The sequence below is a fragment of the Crocodylus porosus genome, unplaced genomic scaffold (assembly GCF_001723895.1).
Source record: "Crocodylus porosus isolate Cpor-Errol unplaced genomic scaffold, CroPor_comp1, whole genome shotgun sequence".
NCBI classification, from domain to species: domain Eukaryota; kingdom Metazoa; phylum Chordata; order Crocodylia; family Crocodylidae; genus Crocodylus; species Crocodylus porosus.
The window spans coordinates 53718918-53738415 of NW_017728949.1; the positions used below are offsets into that span (position 1 = coordinate 53718918).

The following is a 19498-nucleotide window of genomic DNA, read 5'->3' on the forward strand; positions in this document are numbered from 1 at the left end:
CTTCATGGTCAGGGCGGCTAGGGTCTGGAACCAGCTTCCAAGAGAAGTGGTGCTGGCTCCTACCCTGGGGGTGTTTAAGAGGAGGTTGGATGAATACCTTGCTCGTTTGACCCCAGTACTCTTTCCTGCCATGGCAGGGGGTCAGACTTGATGATCTGCTCAGGTCCCTTCCGACCCTAGAAACTATGAAACTATAACGGGTTCATGGTTTGGAAAAGGACAAGAAGGACCAATTATGGGAAAATTCACAGATCCAGGGGAAGGGAGAAGAGGAGCAGGTGAAGGAGACAGATTTCAGGGAGGTGGGGAAGACACTTTTCTTGAAGGAACAGAATGAGTTGAAATGAAAATCATTTAAAAATCAGTACAATTAAAGGGCACATATCTGAACATACCACTTGGTTTTTCCAAGTGTACTTTTAATAATCTGTGTAAAAATTCCACCCCCACCCCCACCACCGATTTCCCCTTAAATTCTGAGATTTGTGGGAGGGAAATCAGCAAAGGTTTCTTTCTGCTCTGCTTATCATTGTCTATCTAGCACCTAAATACCTAGGTCAGGATTGCTCAGAACTGCCAATTTCTTAATATCCTGTTGGTATTCAGGCTGTGTCCGAGCAGTGAACTTACCATGCAGGGCTGCAACACCCTCAAGTTTACGGTGTAGCTGCTCCTGTTCAGCACCATGGGCATGCTAATTGGTACCAGCACTCAGCAGTGCATTTAGCCCATCCACGGTGCCATGCACGTGCCTACAGGGCTTGCAGTTTAGGACATGGCTCAGATGAAGCAGCACAGAGTGCTTGCTGGTTCACTGTCAAGCATATTAAATTTACTGCACAGACCTGGCCTTGGATGTCTAGAAAGGAGTGAACTAGTCCAGAAATGGTGTCACGAGAGAGTGAAAGTAAAAGACTACTGTCTCCTTGCTCTGTGATTTGATATGTCTTTGTGCACCACCCAAAAATCACTGTGGTTTCTTTCACCTCTGTATCAAACGTCTACATCATTTCTCCCAAATCATTAACTGACATATGTAAAGAATGGAGCTGGAGAGTCTCTGAAGACAGGTATTATATAAGAACCAAATATTACCTCATATGCATCCTTGATACATGGAAAAGCTACTCCAACCTGAGGATTCGATCTTCTATCATAAGCATAACGCACAATGGCAACCATGTCCAATTCCTCCAAAGCATGAACTAGGGCAGAAAACGCAACGGCTGCAGCCTGCAAAGAAAGAGCTGTGAAGTCAGATGAGCCCTTGTTAAAGCACAGTCAAATACAGCTCCTGAATCCAACAGCGCTGGGGAAGACTAGGACACTTCCAATCTTAGTCAACCTTCTTGACTTGACCGCCTCCAAAAAGCAAAGCACTCAATACAGTTCCAATCAAGTCATAGGGACAGATGCATCCCAAGCTGGTCTGGACTTCAGCTCCTGTAAAAATCACCATTTCACATAAAAATGGAAGAGGCCTAGAGGAAATACAGGAGTAACAGGAAGGAAGGAAGGAAGGAAAAATGGGCCCTTCAGGGAATGTTTCACAGCTTTGGTTTTGAAGTTTATGCCCTCGTGTTAAGAACAGACCCAGATTTTATTTCGACCTGTAGTAGAGAAGGGGCAGGGGTATTTCAGCTTCCCTGTTCCCTTGACTCAGAGGGAGAACTATAAAATGACCATTAAGAAAAGCATGGGCTCCACACACAGAGTCAGAGGACTTGCTTGAACCAAGCTGGGGAGTTCTGGCTCCTTTCAGAGATCTCTCGCATCCGAGCTATTTTGTTCTCGATCCTGTGAGAGCAAAAGTGTCACTGTTGGACTGGAGCCGTTCATGATGAGATGACTCATCCTCTTATATGGCTGCTCATGTTGAGGGAACTTGTTTGGAGGTTGGAGTCAGATTAACAAGACTGGTGTGCATTTAGATCATGCCCTACCCCCAAGGAAAGCTGTACATCAGACCTGGTTCAGGAGGGCTTTCCCCTATATAATTCATGTAGGGTATATCCTTGTTAATCAGGTGATGACCTAATCATGCTCCCAACAGGCTCCCTTGACTTCAAGGCTGGATTACTGTAATTCTCTTTTCACTGAGCTGATCTACTCTTCACAGCTTGTTCAGGATACGGCAGCACAACTGCTGATGGCTGTCTGCTGTCATGACCGTATTGAGCCGGCTTTGCATTCTTTATGCCTTTACTCTTTTGTGGTAGAGTCTGTTGAAATTAGCCTTGTTAGCCTGTAAAGGCCCTGATTATAATCAAGTCCCCTTTCTAGAGTCCACACCTAGGGAATTCGGGGCAGTTACATGCTAGCTGGTGTTTAGGGCTCCAACCTTACACCTGAATGATTGAATTCGGCTGCAGCAGTGCAGCGCTTTCTTCTGCCTGTCCCCTACCCCTCCTAAATCCAACATTTTAAAATACCATCCCCTTCCTCACTTTGTCACTTGTTTTCTATTGCTTTGGTTTACTCATCTCAGGGTAATTTTGTTGAGACTAGACTAATTTTAGTTAATACATTGCTTGTGACAGTTGTTCAGCATATGAAAACCTGCAGAAAAGTGCATCAGAAACAAAGTTATTTAAAACATTATTATTTTGGGTTATGGGAAGGTATTTTGCTTTTTGCTTCTTACAATCATTCACCCTTGAGGAATGCATCTAACTGAATCTGCTTGTATTTTAATTCTACTAAATCTTACGTCAGCCTGCCACGTTTCACACTAAAAGAAAAAAAAGGACAGCTTTCTAATCAATGAGATACAATAATCAAGAATCAGAGGCTCATGCCCACACTTAGAAACACAGTAAATATATTCTACTTGCAGCCTTCTTAATTATAAGTAGATAAAGTAATATTTTACAAGATTTTAAATTTGGATAATACGCAGGCTATTTATTCACTTTGGTTTCAATCCAGTTTCCACTGACATCAGCGGGAGTTGGGATTTTTTAAAATTATGTTATGAAGAGTATGTTTATTAGTTGAAAAAAGACCTTTCAAACTTTGAGGTCACCTTCATTACCATTAACTTCAGTTTATAGTGAAACATAAAACATTCATCTCACCTCATCATCTTTTGCCGCAAAGACCTTTAGAACCTGGCTGCCCATATAGTGATGTCTCCGAATCTACCAGTTCAAATTTCCAAACAGGTTAGTTGCATTTTTAATTGTAATAAATGATATACATAATAAGCAATAAACAGTGGCATACACTGGCATACACTACATCTCCAAGAAGGATGCCCAAATGACTATAGCATTGAAGGCCATTCTGGTTCTGACAAATCCTGAGATAGAGACAAAGTTCAGCATTCACATCCTACACCATATTTCTTATCACATCTGAGCTCAAACTTGGATTGTCAAATATTTCAGTTATTTCCATATGTATGAATGAGAAAATTATAAATGAAACATTGGAGTCATGGAACGTGTCTTTTTACGAAGACATCTACAGGTTATCTATATGTATTATTAATCTTCGTTAGAAACATCAGGAAAGGCTGAAGCCACTCTGGTACAACTGGTTCCCTACTTTTTGGTAAAATGATCTATTCCTGCGACTGACTTGTAGACAACATGGCTGCAGAATCCCTGTGCCCCCCAGATGAGTCGCCCATGGCTCCAACCCGCGCCCCACCCTACCCCAGCAGGGCAGCGCCTGCTCCTGTCCCTGCCCCAGCACCATTCCCTCTCTCACCGTGGGAGCCTCAATCTGCACTCCCCATGCCTTTCCCGCCCCAGAAGACTTATCCACCAGACGCTGCTCTCCAAGCTACCCGGCTGCATATAGGCAATCAGACTGGTATCAGCTGATGCAGCTGGTTAATAATCAGCCATTGATATTGGCCAAAAAACTCTTTATCGGTGCACCCCTAATAAATATCTGGATACATGTATCATGACATTCCTTTATTTGCCTAATAATGCACCCTCAGTGTCTTCCCAAGTTAGATTTCTTCATCTACATGGTATTGCTTATTAATAAAAAAAATCAAAATTTTATATAACGTATGGCCTTATGATCTTCTTTCCTGAGGGATGCAAGTAACTGAAAAAGCAGCTCCAGTATACTGAGAAAAATAACATGAGATAGTTTTATTCCCTCTTTAATTATGTATTTGGAGCTGCTCCAGTTTTTGTGGTTAATAATAAATTATCTTTTCTCGAATGTTTTCTTTTTACAAACAATATAAAAATACATTTGGATAATGTTAGGAGGATAACTCTGAGCAGCAAACATCAGGAAAAGAGCAAAATGTTGCATTTCCCAGTCTTTGCTTCTTGACATTTTATCTATTCAATAGAGCTGTGTTATTCTACTAAGCGTAGTACAATAAGCAACGGACTTATTTTATCCTGGGCATGTTGGTTTGACCAGTGCGCATGTTATCGTCACAGAACATGAGCTCTCCCTATAAAGCACATAGTAGGAGCGGCCAAAAATACCACCATGGTGTTGTGCCCTGTACCTATGCAAAAACATTTTTTTCGTGATTCTTTAAGGGACGTTGGTGTGCGTTAAAAGCCTTCCCACTTTGAGCGTGCTTGAGCATCTATTATACTATCTAGGCAACGGTAAAAACTGTGCCTTAGCACAAAGGTTGATCACAAAGAGAATGATGACTCTCCTAACCTATTTTCCTCTCGTGGTTTCTTTTTATGAAGGTCAGACTTTCAGTGGAAATAAGAGATCTGCCCACAGGGTAGGAAAATGCATGCGTGGCAAGCTGTCTTACACCGTGTACTGAAGACATAAGTCAGATACAGGCTAATTTCATGTGTCTGAAAAACTCCCCTTACACTGCTGCACAGAGACCCTGCACTCGGACACCTGTTGGACCCTTTGCTAAACCCAGCCCTTGTTCGGGGGACAGGTCCCAGCCCATTAAGGACACTAAAAATGAGGGCCAAAATCCTGAATTGCGTATCAGTTCTGAGCTCAATGTGTGTACTCGGTGAAGCGCTAGCGTGATAGCTTCTCGTTGGTCTGTCACATCTCCAATCGATCACTGCGATTTACCAGCTGGGTGCCCTCATGATCAGACCACATTACAGTAATCCAATCAAGGAGCGATTAAGGCACAGGCTATTTTAATAGGCCCTCAGCAGACAGAAAAGGACAAAATCTATTGGTTAATACAGATGTTTTGCTTCACTGCTGTCACACATCTAGCAGCATCCAGAGGCAGCGCACCACCTACACAATACAGGGACAAATGCCCTCAGCCAAGGGATGGCTACAACCTCTGTCAGCTCCTCCATGCATTTCCCTCTGCCCAGCAGCAACACTTCTGGCTTTCCTGATGATAGCTGATAGATAACCCTGCTACTTTTTGTTCAGGTCCCTAATTTCTCCAGGCACTGGCACATCTGGGAAGCTCAGTGAGGTGGGGAGGAAGAGTTGGCTGCCTTCTGCATGCCAGGAGCACCATAGATTGGTACCAAGATTTAGCCTAAGGATCTCAACGAAGGACTGTGAAGAAGAGGAGTGAACTAACTGGGCCCTGAAGGCCTGAAGGGGATGAGCAGATGCCCACAGCCACCCTCTGCTGCACCGTGGAAAAAGACCAGCATGGTAACTTAAAATCTCCAAGCGAACTGAACAGCTCGCTCATGTCTGCACGTGTTTTTCCTCATATATTTCACTTTCAAAAAGGGCCACGAGACATCTCTTCACCCAGGCCTTCCCCAACAATCATATCGTGGCCAAGGTGTAGATAGGAAAAAACCAACCGGTGTTTGGTTTCTCTTGGTGACATACTAGATCTCTCTTCTTAAGCCTCATATAGCTTCTAAATACCATGGTAACGTGTGCCAAAAAGGCCACTTCCAACAGAACAACAATATTTACATCAGATAGACAGCAGATTTTTAGGAAGATATGTACCTCCTTTAACAAGAGAGATGCCGTTTGTCCTCCACTTCCTACTCTGGATCCTAATTCTGAGAACTGATCATTATGTTTAAATGCTGATATTTTACCCAGGACGAGAGGAAAACTAGCTCACAAAATAAAACCATATGGGCTTTGCAATTAAGACAATTAGTTTCCCAGAGGTTTTAAATATTGACAGGTTTCTTGTATTAGCAGTGGAGGGTGAAATGAGTTCAGATCTGCACGTGTCCGGAGTGCATTGTGCAGGCAGCTTTGCAGGGACTGGGGAAGATGGACTCTACCTTCTCCCCTCAGTGAAGGATGGGGAAGCAGGGAAGCCGCTACTTCAGCGCTGGCTTAAAATTAGGATTCTAACGTGTGTGCAACCCCTGGGGGCATCCCCATGAGTGTGTGTGCACGTTTCCCCAGCACAAATATGTGCCACTGCTAGTTGTCCGCAGGGAAAGCCCCTGCACGCACGCTCTGGCGCATGGCAAACTGTGCCAGGTGGGGTAGGGAAGGCTGGGGCCAGTACCTGGGTCTGGGGTCCTGGGGGCTTCCCAGGACTGCAGCAGCAGTGATCCAGGCTGCTACATGTGCCACCCCACTGTTTTTCTCTGCACTTATTTTAGATACCAGGATTTCACAGTATCTAATTTTGCCTCCACACTGCAAATATGCAGCACGGAGAACCTATTCACACGTGCCCTCTGCATTTTGCAGCACCTCAAAAGCCTCTGAGGGGCCACAAAGTGCATGTTCCTGCTCGTGGGGACATGGTCCCTGAGCAAAAATGATTTGCAACAAATGGGTCCCTAGAACCATGGCCCTGGTAGCCATGCCCACAAACTTTGCCCTTCAAAACGATGTATGCAATGCCCAGCTCTACAGGACACAGCAAACAAATTAAATCCGCATACCTATACCTCACTGCAGCTGCCCTCCAAAGGTCACCCATCCACTGGTAGCACCTTTGTCCCTTAGTGAATTTGACTTGAAGTCAATACTTGATAGGTATCCAGAAACAAAAAGGGGAAGATACTTAATACCGCACCAGAGACGATCTGCTGAATCCCAAAACAGAAAAACACTTTGCTTCAGTTTTGTATTTCATTTGCTCTTCATCCACTTTAGAGAAAGGAACTATATCACTCCCATAGCAGAACCCTGGAGAACAAGAGAAGAGCATCTGGTAAGCATATGGGCCTATATTTCTTACACTGCAATTAGCTCTCTGCATATTTTAACAATGCATGCACGCCCCACAGCTATACTCTGTACACCGCACTCGGAAATTTACATCAAATTACTTTTTCCTGTTAACAAAAAAAACCACACACCCCATAGACACATTTTGCAGATCATAAACAGCAGTTACGCTCCTTGTGCACTGCTCTGCATAATGTAGTTACCTTAGCAAATACCAGGATAGCAAAAAAAGAAAAGTGAACACCCTGCCCAGCGAGTTATACTCATAAAACAGGACTCAGGGAGCAGGCTGCAAGCGCAAACAGAGCAGCAAGCAAGCAACACAAATCAAGAGGAGATTAATCACAGAAAGGAATCCACAAGAGATCCAGGAAACAAACTGCCATAAAGATAGATGCCACATGAAAAACCCAAGTTCTTCTACACAGAGACCAATCCATTGATGCAGGACAGTGGTGCTCAACCTATGCAGCCCTGTGGGATGGAGGAGTAGCACAGGTGCAACGAGTGGTCGGCAGCTGGATCCAGGTGCAATCCAGCATGACCCCACAGGCTGGACCTGGCCATGATGTGACCCTGAACACCACTCCTGCATGCTGCATCCAGCCATGGAGTGACCACGCACTGGCACGATTTGGCACATGGAAATATGGGGCTCCTTAAGGGCCTGGAAATTGGGTGGCAGGGGAGTGGTGGCAGCATTAAGTGCTGGGGCTCTGGAATAAATTATTAACACTGCTACCACTCCCCCACTGCCAAATTTCCGGACCCAGGGGGAGACGCCTGTGCAAGATGACAGAGCTTTGCAGGCAGCAGGTTGAGCACCACTGATCTAGTGAATATTTCTGTATATGCCTCCTTTGCTCTCTATTAGTAGGAGTATTTGCATGAGATCAGAAATTTTGTTTCCCAGGTGTATCACCTGCTCTCAATGCTTATTCTGCACCTGACACTATAATGTTCTGCCTAGCATGTCACAGGCAGGGGCGGTGTAGCTGACTTTGCGGCCAGAAACTGGAGATGATGTCTTCAAGCGGGGTGTGCAAACAGGAGCAGAGGAATGAGGTAGAATGAAAGACTTGTTTTCAGACAAGTTCTCTAAACAGAATACTCCTCAAAAATCTCTGAGAGCAATCAGCAGCTCTTTCACAGGATCTGAATGCCAGGGCATCCAATGAAGATCTCTGGTCCCACTGGCTCACTTTGATATCAAAATCAAATATAAATTGCAAGTGTTTAATACTACTTTTGCCTGGAGAAAGTACCTGATGGGCATTCACAGACTCGGGTGATCAGCACTTTGGCAAAGGGAGAACAGAAATACTTCAGGAAGAAGGCAGGCAGCTCTGTGCTGAGGAGAGAGGGATGAGAGTTTCATCCCCTTACATTAGGGTTCGTTGCTGCAAACACCGTCAATTCCTAGCCTCTTTCTAAGAAGCATATTGAGGTGAACCATGGGATACCAGCTTGCGAGATGCAACCCCACTGTTACATGGGAGATTAGATGAGACCAGTGGCTATTTCACTGCCATGAGATCCTTTTAAGGGTGCCTGAGGGGTGCAACACAATATTAACACCCACACATGAGTCACAAGATAAATTCAGAGATTTCAAATGGACTCTTCCGTGTCAACACCATTCTGCCCTGTTGGGTCTTTCTGAGTTCTCTGCAACAGAAGAATGGCTCCATCAATTTTTTGTTGTAAAAAAAAAAAAAAGAGAGAAAGAAAGAAAAGTTTTTGAAATGGGGTGCCACTGAATTCAGAAAAATTGTGGAGAAGTGCCTTAAGTCTGAAAAGTTTGAGGATCACTGGACTAGAGAAGCAACACAATCTATTCTGTCTTTAAAATGATGAACCAACCCCCCCAGATACACCACTTAAGTAGGAAGTGAGTCTGAATCCATGTAAAACACCATCTAAGAAAAAGCACTATCAAAGGCAAATTTACCTCCTCTCTACTAAATATATGTGGACAGATCCATAATATTGAAGGCCCAATCATACTCTCACTGAAGTCACAAAAATTACACATTCATCTGAGACACATATAGGCATATAAAAGGAACTAGAAAACTTCTCCAAATGTTCTGGATTTAGGGTGATGCATTAGTACAAATTCAATTTAACTGATGAATTCAACGAGAAAGCTACCGAGCATATCTATTCTGTAAGAAAAAACATTTTACAAGTTATAAAAGCTAGAGAAAGGAACACTGAATTAATATTACTTATTAACTTTCTCCTAACATTATTTTTGCTTACAAAGGCAAAAATCAATGCGCACATAAACCTAGTGTCTGAATAGTCTTACCTGCTATCGATTGCCAAGCCTGAAAAAGATTAAAGTGATATTTTGCTCTTTTTTTCAGTCTAGTTTCTGCATTTGACAGCACTTTCTATATATTCATTTATATTGTGTCCCTTGTATAGTTAATCAATTTACACATTTGTCTGAGTCTTTCAAACACAAACAAGAGGAATAAAACATTTTAAGAAAACAGCAAAATGTGACTGTACAACCAAAAACATTTACAGTGAAACTCAGAAGCCCGAAACAATTTCAATTCAATTGTTTTAAAAAACAGACAATATATTAAATTCCTTTATTGATATAAGGAATTATCACTATTGTAGGAGAAACTGAATGTTGCAAAATAAGAATCTATTCACTTTGAACATTTTGCCATCTACCACTTTAAAGAAAATCTCCTTCGAGTCTAAATATTAAAGCTAATTCCAAGCGCTCTCGTGGTAGGAAGCACATGCGACAGGTTGTCTCCTGGACACCAACCCTTCCTTTCATGGTCCCAGTGACTGCCTCCTCTCCCATTGCTAATGCACATTATCATTAGCATTTGATAAACTTTAGCTGTATTTTGGTCTGGTTTCACAGATGGAAACAAAACGGAGAGGCAGCCTGAGCACCACACATAAGCAAGGTCGGCACAGACCACAGACTGGGCTGCCTTCTAGTTCTCACCCAGCGTCATTATTTCTGCTAGTGTCATGAACGGGCGTTTTCCACGCCTGCACGGCACAAGAGTCGTGCACAAGAGTTTACAGCCTGGGGCCAAAGTCAGACTTCTGCATCCTAAATTAATATTTAGCCACCTAAGGATGAGATTTTCAAAAGCATGGAGATGTCTTTGGAACCAAGTGCTAACATTTTGGCTTAAATACCTTCAGAGAATAAATACAGAAGCAGTCATACCTTGAATAATGTCTTCTTTCTGAATTTCTGTTTCATCATCATCATTCAAACAGTAAACAGTTTCTCTTTGAATATCATCTTTTTTCAGGGTCTTGGCATCCACAACTGTCCAGGATTTTTTCACCTTTTCCTCTGTGACCTTTGTACCAATATTAAAAAGAAGAAAGAACGTTTAAATCCATTTGGGACTGAGCCCTGACCTCAACGTGAGAACCAGATCCTAGGACCTTTTCCCTGAACCAAGCACCGGGTGAGTCTTACCAGTAAAATAATCCTGAACACCTGAAACAAGCAACTGTGCTGTGGCCAAATGACTGTGGGAATTTCTACTGCTTCAGTTGCTCTTGAAGGTGGTGGGACAAAATGAACCTGAAGTCATCCGTTTAATCGCAAATTAAACTTTATTTAAGTACTCCCCATTTTGCCCTGACACTCAGGCAATGGGATACCCACAAGTTAAAAGAGGGATGCACTTCAAGCCGAGGCAGCCTACCTTCCCAGTCACTGATACCCCCCCACCTGCTGTATTAATTGAGAGCAGCAGAAAATGGCCCATTCTATTATGAGTCTTCAAAAAGGCAGAAACAAGATGCAAACGATATGACGAGACCCATAAAGGATAGGAGTAAATGCTTTGTACTAAGCAAGTTTTTCTGGCTAACCAGACAACTCCCATAACTCCCTGCCTTGTAAACAATAGATAGGCAATGATATATCTCAGCGATGGCACGGAGGACAGAGTAGGAGCTGGCCATGGTAGTCTAAAGCAGGGGTGGGCAAAATGCAGCCTGCCAGGCCATTCTATCTGGCCTGCAGGGACCCTAAAAAATTTAGAAAATTAATATATATCTGCCCCTGGCTGCCTGTCATGCGGCCCTCGCTGGCTTGCCAAAACTCAGTAAGCGGCCCTCTGCCCGAAACAATTGCCCGCCCCAGTCTAAAGTCAGGGAGAAGGTAAGGCAGACTGGGACCACACAACAATGGGTCTCAAGTTTGTTAGACTCAAGACCCCCCAAAACAATAAAAGAAAAACACGGCCAAGTTTCACCAAATGAAAAAAGGGGGAAAATACTCAAATAGTCCTTTAAGTTACAATAACCATACATGTGACTGGCAACAACAGGTAAAATTCAGAAGCATACTTCCAAGTCGATGATACTATTATAACTTCCTCCCGCCTCTCAAAAACATACTTCCTCCCCCACAATACTGAGGATTTAGGAAAACATTCAGCTTCATTAATTTCTGAGCATTTTGCTGACAGCCAACTGGAAAGGTCTATGTGAGCGCGGCGTGCTAAATCGGGCTCATAAACTTTAATACAATTAAGCGTCATATTGTGGGTAGGAATTACTTTCTTTTTTCGTATGTTGTTAACTTTAGCGCTTTAACATATGTGTATAATATGGTGAAGTTATAGTTGCTGTGGGAACCGTAACTTTACATGTACTGACGCAAAATATGCCCCATAGTGTTTTCTTAATGTAGCTTTATCTACTGAATTTCCTCAGCTTGCTTTAAAAAATGTAGGTGCATCTGACTGTATTACTGCCAAGGTACACTTAAATATGTGATTTGAGTAACTTACTGATTTGTAGGCCACAATCCTTATGGACAGATTAGAACCTATAGTGAGCTGGCAGGGCCAAGCCATAGGTCTTCTTTCAATTTTCTTAAACATTGAAAGACGCTCCAGGCTGTCTCTAAATTAAAGAATCAAGAAAACAGAGATGAACTCTTTGATGAACTGCAGCAAAACACTCCAGAAGATGGAGTCTCTCCAGGGAGGTGATGAAGCCCAACTGTTTTGGTCTCAGTTTCTCAGCGCGCTACAAAAAAAATGATATACAATAATCCAGCTGCTAACCTCAATAGAAAAGGTGCAGAGAATGGAGGAGATGTGACCTAATAGGTCTTTTCCATTTCAAATGTCTATGATCCGAGGACATTAGGCTTAAAGATGGTGCTTGTGGGGAGCGAGAAATTACACGGCCACTTATGAAGCATTTTGCAATGAGCTACATTTATCCAATTAAGTCACTTAGCTAGCTGAACAGCCCGAATGCGAAAAGGCACCTCTCAGTGGTGAGATGCTTTTCTGGACTGGAGGTGGAAAAATAGATTCCTGCTTCAATTAGCATTATTTTGTTTGTTTGGTAATTAACACTCTTCACATTTTTAATTAGGTACTAATGAACACCCATTATTTTCGTAAAGCAGTTAGGAGAAAAGCAGCTACTCTGAATACATCCAACGCAAACAGCACATCAGATTTTTTCATGAAGCAAAAGATAACTTGAAAGGAATATATATTAAAATGAAAAAAATATGAATATATCATAGAATATATATAAACAAGTACCCAAAATTTTTTAAAAACCTTTAGAAATGTAAGGTTGAAGACACTCAACTGAGAGAATGTTTATGATCCTCTAGCCTGTATGTGATCAGAAAGGATGTTTGTACAGCCGGGTCTCTCATGTGCATTAGCTTTCTTGCTGTAAAATCCTGGTAGAGATCAAATGCGAGCAGTGTAATGAGGCAGAGTCAAATAGGGATGAAGGTTATAGTGTCTACCTCACACAGCTATACCACGGGAAAAACTATCTAGACCTCGTCTCCATCAGGACGTTGCAGTGGATAAATAACAAGTATCATCTCTCTCTTTGGAGGGGGGAAACTCCATAAACTTTCTGGCTGCGAAGACCCAGACACGTTATTGCACAAGAAAAGGAGACAGAAATAGCATTTAATGCAAAATTGCAGGTTTCTTTAAGAACCTGACTATATCATTATATCACCGTAAGCCCTCAAGGGGCAGAGTTAAAGTTCTGCATCTAAAGTCAGCTTTCATATTTCTTGACTTCTCACTGCTTAAGGTGGAATTCATTCTACCTTCATTTCGCATTACCTGTGTTCTTTAGCTTTAATTTCCTACATCTTTTTGAAGAAAAATAACTTACCTACCCAACAGGACCCTGTCAATGAAGGCCAAGTTCATTAGCATACCTTGTGCTTATAAATTTAGCAACACTGGTAAGCTAATAATTATCTGAATGCTATAATATGCATATGCCCATAACTGAACATGTATATACTAAAATATACTGCCTTATTTATATGCAAGCTTAAGTGCCTCTTATCCTAAATCCAGATTTTAAACCTCCTCACTGTGTCTATTTGGCTTTTTTCCCCATTTAATTTAATATTGATCCCTAAAACAAAATTATAAAATGTTATTTGCTCACTAGCTGGGGTGACTAATTGAGTTTCATGGAGAATTAGAATATTTTATCAGCAGCACAGTAAAAAGAGGAAAGTATGCTTTGTATCTGGGTTGGCACATTTTCACAACAGATTTGCAAGCCTGCCTTCTTAAAGCTGGAAAATAATTTAAACCAATCTAAAGCCTCATGTGTGGCTCTTAAACAATTTACACTGCATTACAGCTTTAATTTGTTAGCCAAATCTGCACTGAACCAAAGATTTCAGATCTACCCTCTAACTACAGCAAACAGGGCTGCCCTGTATTTACAGACAATGATAGGGAGAGAATATATAAAGAAAGGTTCAATACAAGCAGGCAGCTTCATGCATTTGAACTGTCTTAAAGCAGGACGTCAAACATATGGCCCATGGGCCGGACCAGGTCCATAGAGCCGTGTGGTCTGGCCCATGGGTCACCGAACTGGCCCCATGCACTGCAAGCAGCACAGGGGTCACTCCGAGGCACAGCATGCTGCCTGCGTCCCAGATGGCCAGTGCCGCACGCAGCACCGGATCCAGTCCACGTGCCCTAGGAAGTGTGCACCCCATGATGGCCTCAGCGTCCATGTGCACAGTGAGCCCAGGGGCCAGTGCATGCTGCCCTTGGCATGCGGGGCTGGACTGCAGGCAGCATCGGGGGCAGTCCATGGCACGTGCTGCATGTGGCAGCCCACTGGACCTGCTCTATATGCTGGCCCTGGGGGTGGTCCAGACTGGGACATGCCAGAGCTAGTGCACAGGGCCTGCCTGGCAGGACACCGCATGGAGCTTGCACCTATTCTGAACCGGCTCCCTGTGCCGCCTGCAGTACAAGGTCCAGCCCATGTGCTGCGGACAGCTTGCGCCATGTCCATCCAGGAAGTTGACATACGCTGCATGTGGTGCATGGGCTGGACCCGGGGCTGCAGGCACTACACAGTAGGGACAGTTGTGGTCTGGCCTGCAGAGCTTGACACCCCTGTGTTAAAATAAAACCATGCTCAGAAAGATCCTGTTTTCCATTTGGCCTTGTGGAGCAGTGTCCGAGCCTCTAGACAGTCACTGCAGCCAGATACTATCAACCGATGGGCTGAGCAGGGTGAGAGGAAGACCGACCCACCAAAGAGAGATGAATAACTGCATATAAAGCTCAAGCTACCAACTCCATCACTGCTACCACGCACACTGCAACTAAAATAGGACATTTGGCATTCCAGTTATGATGCACTAAGCTCACTGAAAATGTCTTTCTTAAGATTTTACACACCATAATTACAGTAATGAAACTACAGGCTGCATGAGAGAGTGATCCATATGTTATTAAGATTAGGACTTTTTATAAGGTACAGTTTCCTTGGGAGTGAATACTACAGGCAGTTTGCTCCAGGTTTAAAGCACCTGTGGGAAAAGCACCTCAGATATATCATTAGCAGTAATGTATCAAAGACATGCATACATTTTTATTGCTTCACTGTGGAGACACCAAATGCAGAGCAATCTTTCAATCCTTGCATTAGGAATACTACTAAGACAGGCTATTGTTAAAAACAATGGCACAGTAGTTCGCTATTAAAACATGGGCTTCAAGAAGCAAAATCAGTCACAATCTGTCTGTGGGAGCTTGATCGCTAGCTGATCTGCAACCAATGTGAGAACAGGGAGCCAGGACTACCATTACCTGCAAATGTTTTGTATGCACTGCGCATATATTCTCAGTCTTTTAAATATCACATATCCACTATGATTTTGAAGTCTCATTTACAGAAATGCCTCTCTTAAAACATGGTGCAGAACAAAAGGTGAAGGGAAAATGGTGATATTTATAAAGGAAAATTCATTTCCTATTGAAGCTTATAATTCTGTTGCTTGTTTTTTGCACTAAAGCCGCTGGAGAGCTGGCTGAAAAAGCTGCTTGAACGGGGCTGAATGTGCAACAAGTTACACAAATGTCTGGGGAGGGAGGGGGGATTTGCCAACTGGAAAATAGTGCTGCATCCACTGAAACCGGCTTTAGGATGCAATCAGAAATGTACCTCCCAGGCCCTGAAAAGGGAGTATTCCAGATTACCTGAAAGTGTAAATTTCATCCAGGCCTCCTTCTTCCTCCAAAGCAAACATCAATTTCTGCACCACACGGATACCTGCTTTCTGCTGCTCAGTTAATCCTTTTCTTGGAAAAGAGCTTCTGCGCGTATCAGAACGTGGGCTGTCACCCATAGCCCCACTTTCATCCTCATCCGTCACCACTGGAAATGGCAAGCTATGAATACAATTAGAAGCTGTAAATTTGTTTTGCTCATTAACTAAAAAAAAACTCAACCAGCTGCATGATTAAAAAAAAGAAAGATGGAAATTGCATCTGGAATGATTCCTGCCATCTAGCTTCTGTCTAATGCTATTTCAAATGTCACTTTGAAGCCCCAACAAAAGCGACCCTCCCAGACTCCTGCTCACGATGCTGCTATTACTCATTCCTGCAGTAACTGTTGTTCTGAGTAGGATTTTAATCGCCTGCAATATCTGGTGAATTTATGAATAAAGTTAACATTTCTCTTGCATGCTATGAGTCTGCGTTAGAGTTTAACGAGGGCCTCCAGACAAAATGATTTTTGCTCTTCCACAAACTGTGCCGTTAGGTTTATTAAGTACTGAATGGCCATAGAAGAAAAAGGCCTATTAGGTCATCTCCCTGTATACGCTCTACTGTTTTGTCTAGCCCAGTTACAAATGACTCAAGCAATGACTTTTCAACACTGTTCCACACCTGAAAAGATCACAGCCTTCTCGAATGTTTCTGGGTATTCCAGCTACATTTTTCATGGCTTATTTTCACCCCAGTACTCCTTGTGAAAATTCACATGTGCAAAGCTACCTCCTTGTCCTCCTCCAAACCCTCTCTTTCCACAAAGCATACCAAAAACCCATACCAAGGATGAGGCCGCTGGTGTGTACAGACTGCTGCTCGTCATGCTAACCAATATGATCTTGTCGCTTCCTTGTGCTCCGTGGCCGTATCCAGCGGTTGCCTTTTGTTAGGTACATATGCTCTGCACCTGCACGAGCAGCACGTGCCAAAGGAGCATGTCATATAAGGTGGCAGTAAGGCAAAGACAATGCGGGGCGATTTCCATACTTACAAGAACTGTAGTGAGATTCCTGTTTTCTTCAAGTTGGCAATGATAATCTCAAGAAGATCCTCACTGAAGGGACTGCTGAGGTCTGTAAACACCTCAATGTGCTGTTTGTAGTATTTCTTTCCTCTGAGAAAACACAAACAAAAGATTTCCAGAGATAAAATATCCTGTTGGATCATCTTCTGAGCCCTTATTTGCAAAGCTGTAAAAGGTATCCCTAATAAACTTTAGAGTGGAGCCAATGCTTGGTAACCAAAATCCCCACCGCAAACAAGATTTGCCGCCCTTAAGTATAAGAATATATCCAATCAATACGGCTTCCTCTTTACTATTGTTTGTGCTGCTGTGCCCTTTTCCTGACATTTTCCCCCAAATGAACTGAGGTGCTGATCCTGAGCTGCCTTAGCTATATTGGAGTAAATGCAAGGATCTCAGTTCACACCAGTGAAAATCTGGTACTCAGCATTTAGTAAAGGCCCTGGCTGCTTGCACTTCAGGAACAAACTGATGTTGGACTATACCTAGGTAGGTACTGGGGGGACTTTCCATTCCCCTTAAAATAATCTGGCTGAATAAGGTAGCCTTTTAATTGTGTAAGCAGGGCTACACATGCTACTTTCATAGTAAGGCTCAGGTTTTCTTATATAGTTTTAGGAATAAGGTAGACAAGCTCTTGTATGGGATGGTTTAGATAAGGATGATCCTGCCTTAGGAAGGGGGGTGGACTACATGTGAGCTCCTGAGGTCCCTTCCAGCCTGACTTTTCTGTGATTCCTGAAAGTGAAGATTAGCTAGAACGCTCCAATTAAATGCACAAATTTCATCCCTGGGGGGCTGGCTGCAAGGAGCTCCCCCAGGAACATACTGCAATCAAGCCCCAGCATACAGCCCCGAAGGGGACTCTGTAAAGTCAGCAGCTGGAAACGTTACCACTTCCACCCAAACTGTAAGAACAGCAATTACACAAGAACAAACCCAAAATATGCAAACCAAGACAAATGACCTTTCTTCTTTATTTAAATGCTTTCCAAAACAACAAACACTGAAGTGTAGCTCTCCCCTCATACTACAGGAGTGGTTCTCAGCCTTTTTAGACTCAAGGCACCCCTCGTTAGATTTAAGGCACCCCTACAAATATGCCAGCATTTAGCTTTCACTTCTTTTTTCACTATAGAAAAATAAATCAGCAGTTTTTTTCAGCTACAAAGATCTCAGAAAGGCCACGACCGGTCACAATGTTTTTACCATTAGATTGCTTTCTTGATATGCTCTGGGTTCATCTTGTGAATCGCATCTACACATCGAAGAGCTCTAACACCATGTGGCAACCCATGGCCCCCTTGGAAAGTGTTAAGGCACCCCAGCATGTACCAGCACCCAGCTGAGAATCACTGTACTAGAGCATTTGTGTACAGACTTATACTGGCATAACTCTATTGGTTTAACGCAGGGGTGAGTAAAATAAGGCCCATGGGCCAGATCTGGCCAACGGAGACATTTTACCTGGCCCATGGTGGGTCCCTTAGCCCTGCCTGGCCCAGGCACGGAGCAATCCAAGCCATGGTGTGTGCTCAGGCATGCAATGGCTCTGGAGCGGCGCAGCTGTCACACTCACCTTCCTGGCAGCGGCTCCTTCTGGCTGCCGCCAAACCCAGCCCTGCTGCCCAGGCATCCTGGCCTGTCTGCCCTGCACCCACAGCCAGGGGTAAGACCCACACAGGCAGGGCGCTTGGCTGGGCAGCTAGGACGGGGCTGCAGGCTGGCCAGAAGTGGTGCTCGAGGGCAGGATGGGCGGCTGGGGCTGGGGAGACCCAAGGATCTTGGGGAGGTCTGGGGCACAGCCACGATGCACTCAGCACACATCCTTGCTCCCAGAACCGGGGCTCTGCCAGGCGGACGTGAGCAGAGCGCCCAGCCCACGCAGCACCCAGCCAGTCTCCTGGGACCCCAGATCTTGGGGAGTGACAGCACAGAGCCGGGCCGGGGAAAACCATGATCTGCTCCCTGCATGTCCCTGCTCGCAGAACTTGTGCCCGTCACAGGGACTTGTGGGCAGAACACAGCTCCGCCCTGGGCTTGAACCCACGTTCTCACTGCCCCGCAACCCGGCCCTGGGATCCCAGCCTTGCCCACCCCTCCCGGTCCTGAACGGCAAGCCTCCTGAGGCCCCATCCCACATAGGGAGTTTTGGTGAGTTGTTGCACAGGGGTGGGTACTCACCTGGATCACCACACCTCACCAAAACTCCCTATGTGGCCCACAGGCCCAAATAATCGCCCACCCCTGGCTCAAACAAACTTGAGTTGCCAAGTACAGGTGCTGGGGCTTTACCGAGTGTCGCACGTTTTGTGGAAACTGCTCACACATATGCTCCTATCCCACAGTATGTGAAAGCAGACCTGCAGTGGCTTACCCCTTTTACTGAGGGCTAAACTGCGTGTGATAGCTGTCACTTACCAGGGGTAATAGCACACACATGGGCAATTAACTTAGAGCAGCTGATGTGCTGGAAAGCCCTTTACCTCAGGGTAACTTGTCTGTTTGCCCAGGCCCTTCCTAGTTTATACTGATATGATTTTCCATGCAGACAGGCTCTTCTGTTCATAGGAACACAGATCTGGAAAGGATCTCTTCCGTCATTAAGTCCAGGCCTTTTCTGCTACTGACAACCCCATAAACAGATCAAACTTCATCTAAAAACTAAGTAGGGCTTTCTTTCATAGTTTCATAGTTTCTAGGGTCGGAAGGGACCTGAGCAGATCATCTAGTCCGACCCCCTGCCATGGTAGGAAAGAGTACTGGG

At 44.1% G+C, this 19498-nt stretch overlaps 1 protein-coding gene and 1 long non-coding RNA gene across 2 annotated transcripts in view; one reads left to right on the top strand and one right to left on the bottom strand.

The window, feature by feature from the left end:
* Positions 1 to 19498, bottom strand: part of XRCC5 (X-ray repair cross complementing 5) — a 72970-nt gene that overhangs the window by 45129 nt on the left and 8343 nt on the right. Inside the window, exons 5-11 of the mRNA XM_019553745.1 lie at positions 16699 to 16821; positions 15630 to 15821; positions 11904 to 12018; positions 10316 to 10454; positions 6947 to 7059; positions 3078 to 3140; positions 1096 to 1233 (exon numbers count right to left, since the gene is read on the bottom strand). Of these exons, the coding sequence (XP_019409290.1) occupies positions 1096 to 1233; positions 3078 to 3140; positions 6947 to 7059; positions 10316 to 10454; positions 11904 to 12018; positions 15630 to 15821; positions 16699 to 16821 (883 nt within the window). The remainder of the gene's footprint in view (positions 1 to 1095; positions 1234 to 3077; positions 3141 to 6946; positions 7060 to 10315; positions 10455 to 11903; positions 12019 to 15629; positions 15822 to 16698; positions 16822 to 19498) is intronic.
* Positions 11163 to 19498, top strand: part of LOC109322665 — a 19556-nt gene continuing 11220 nt past the window's right edge. The window contains exon 1 of the long non-coding RNA XR_002104450.1: positions 11163 to 11257. This is a non-coding gene — a long non-coding RNA (uncharacterized LOC109322665). The remainder of the gene's footprint in view (positions 11258 to 19498) is intronic.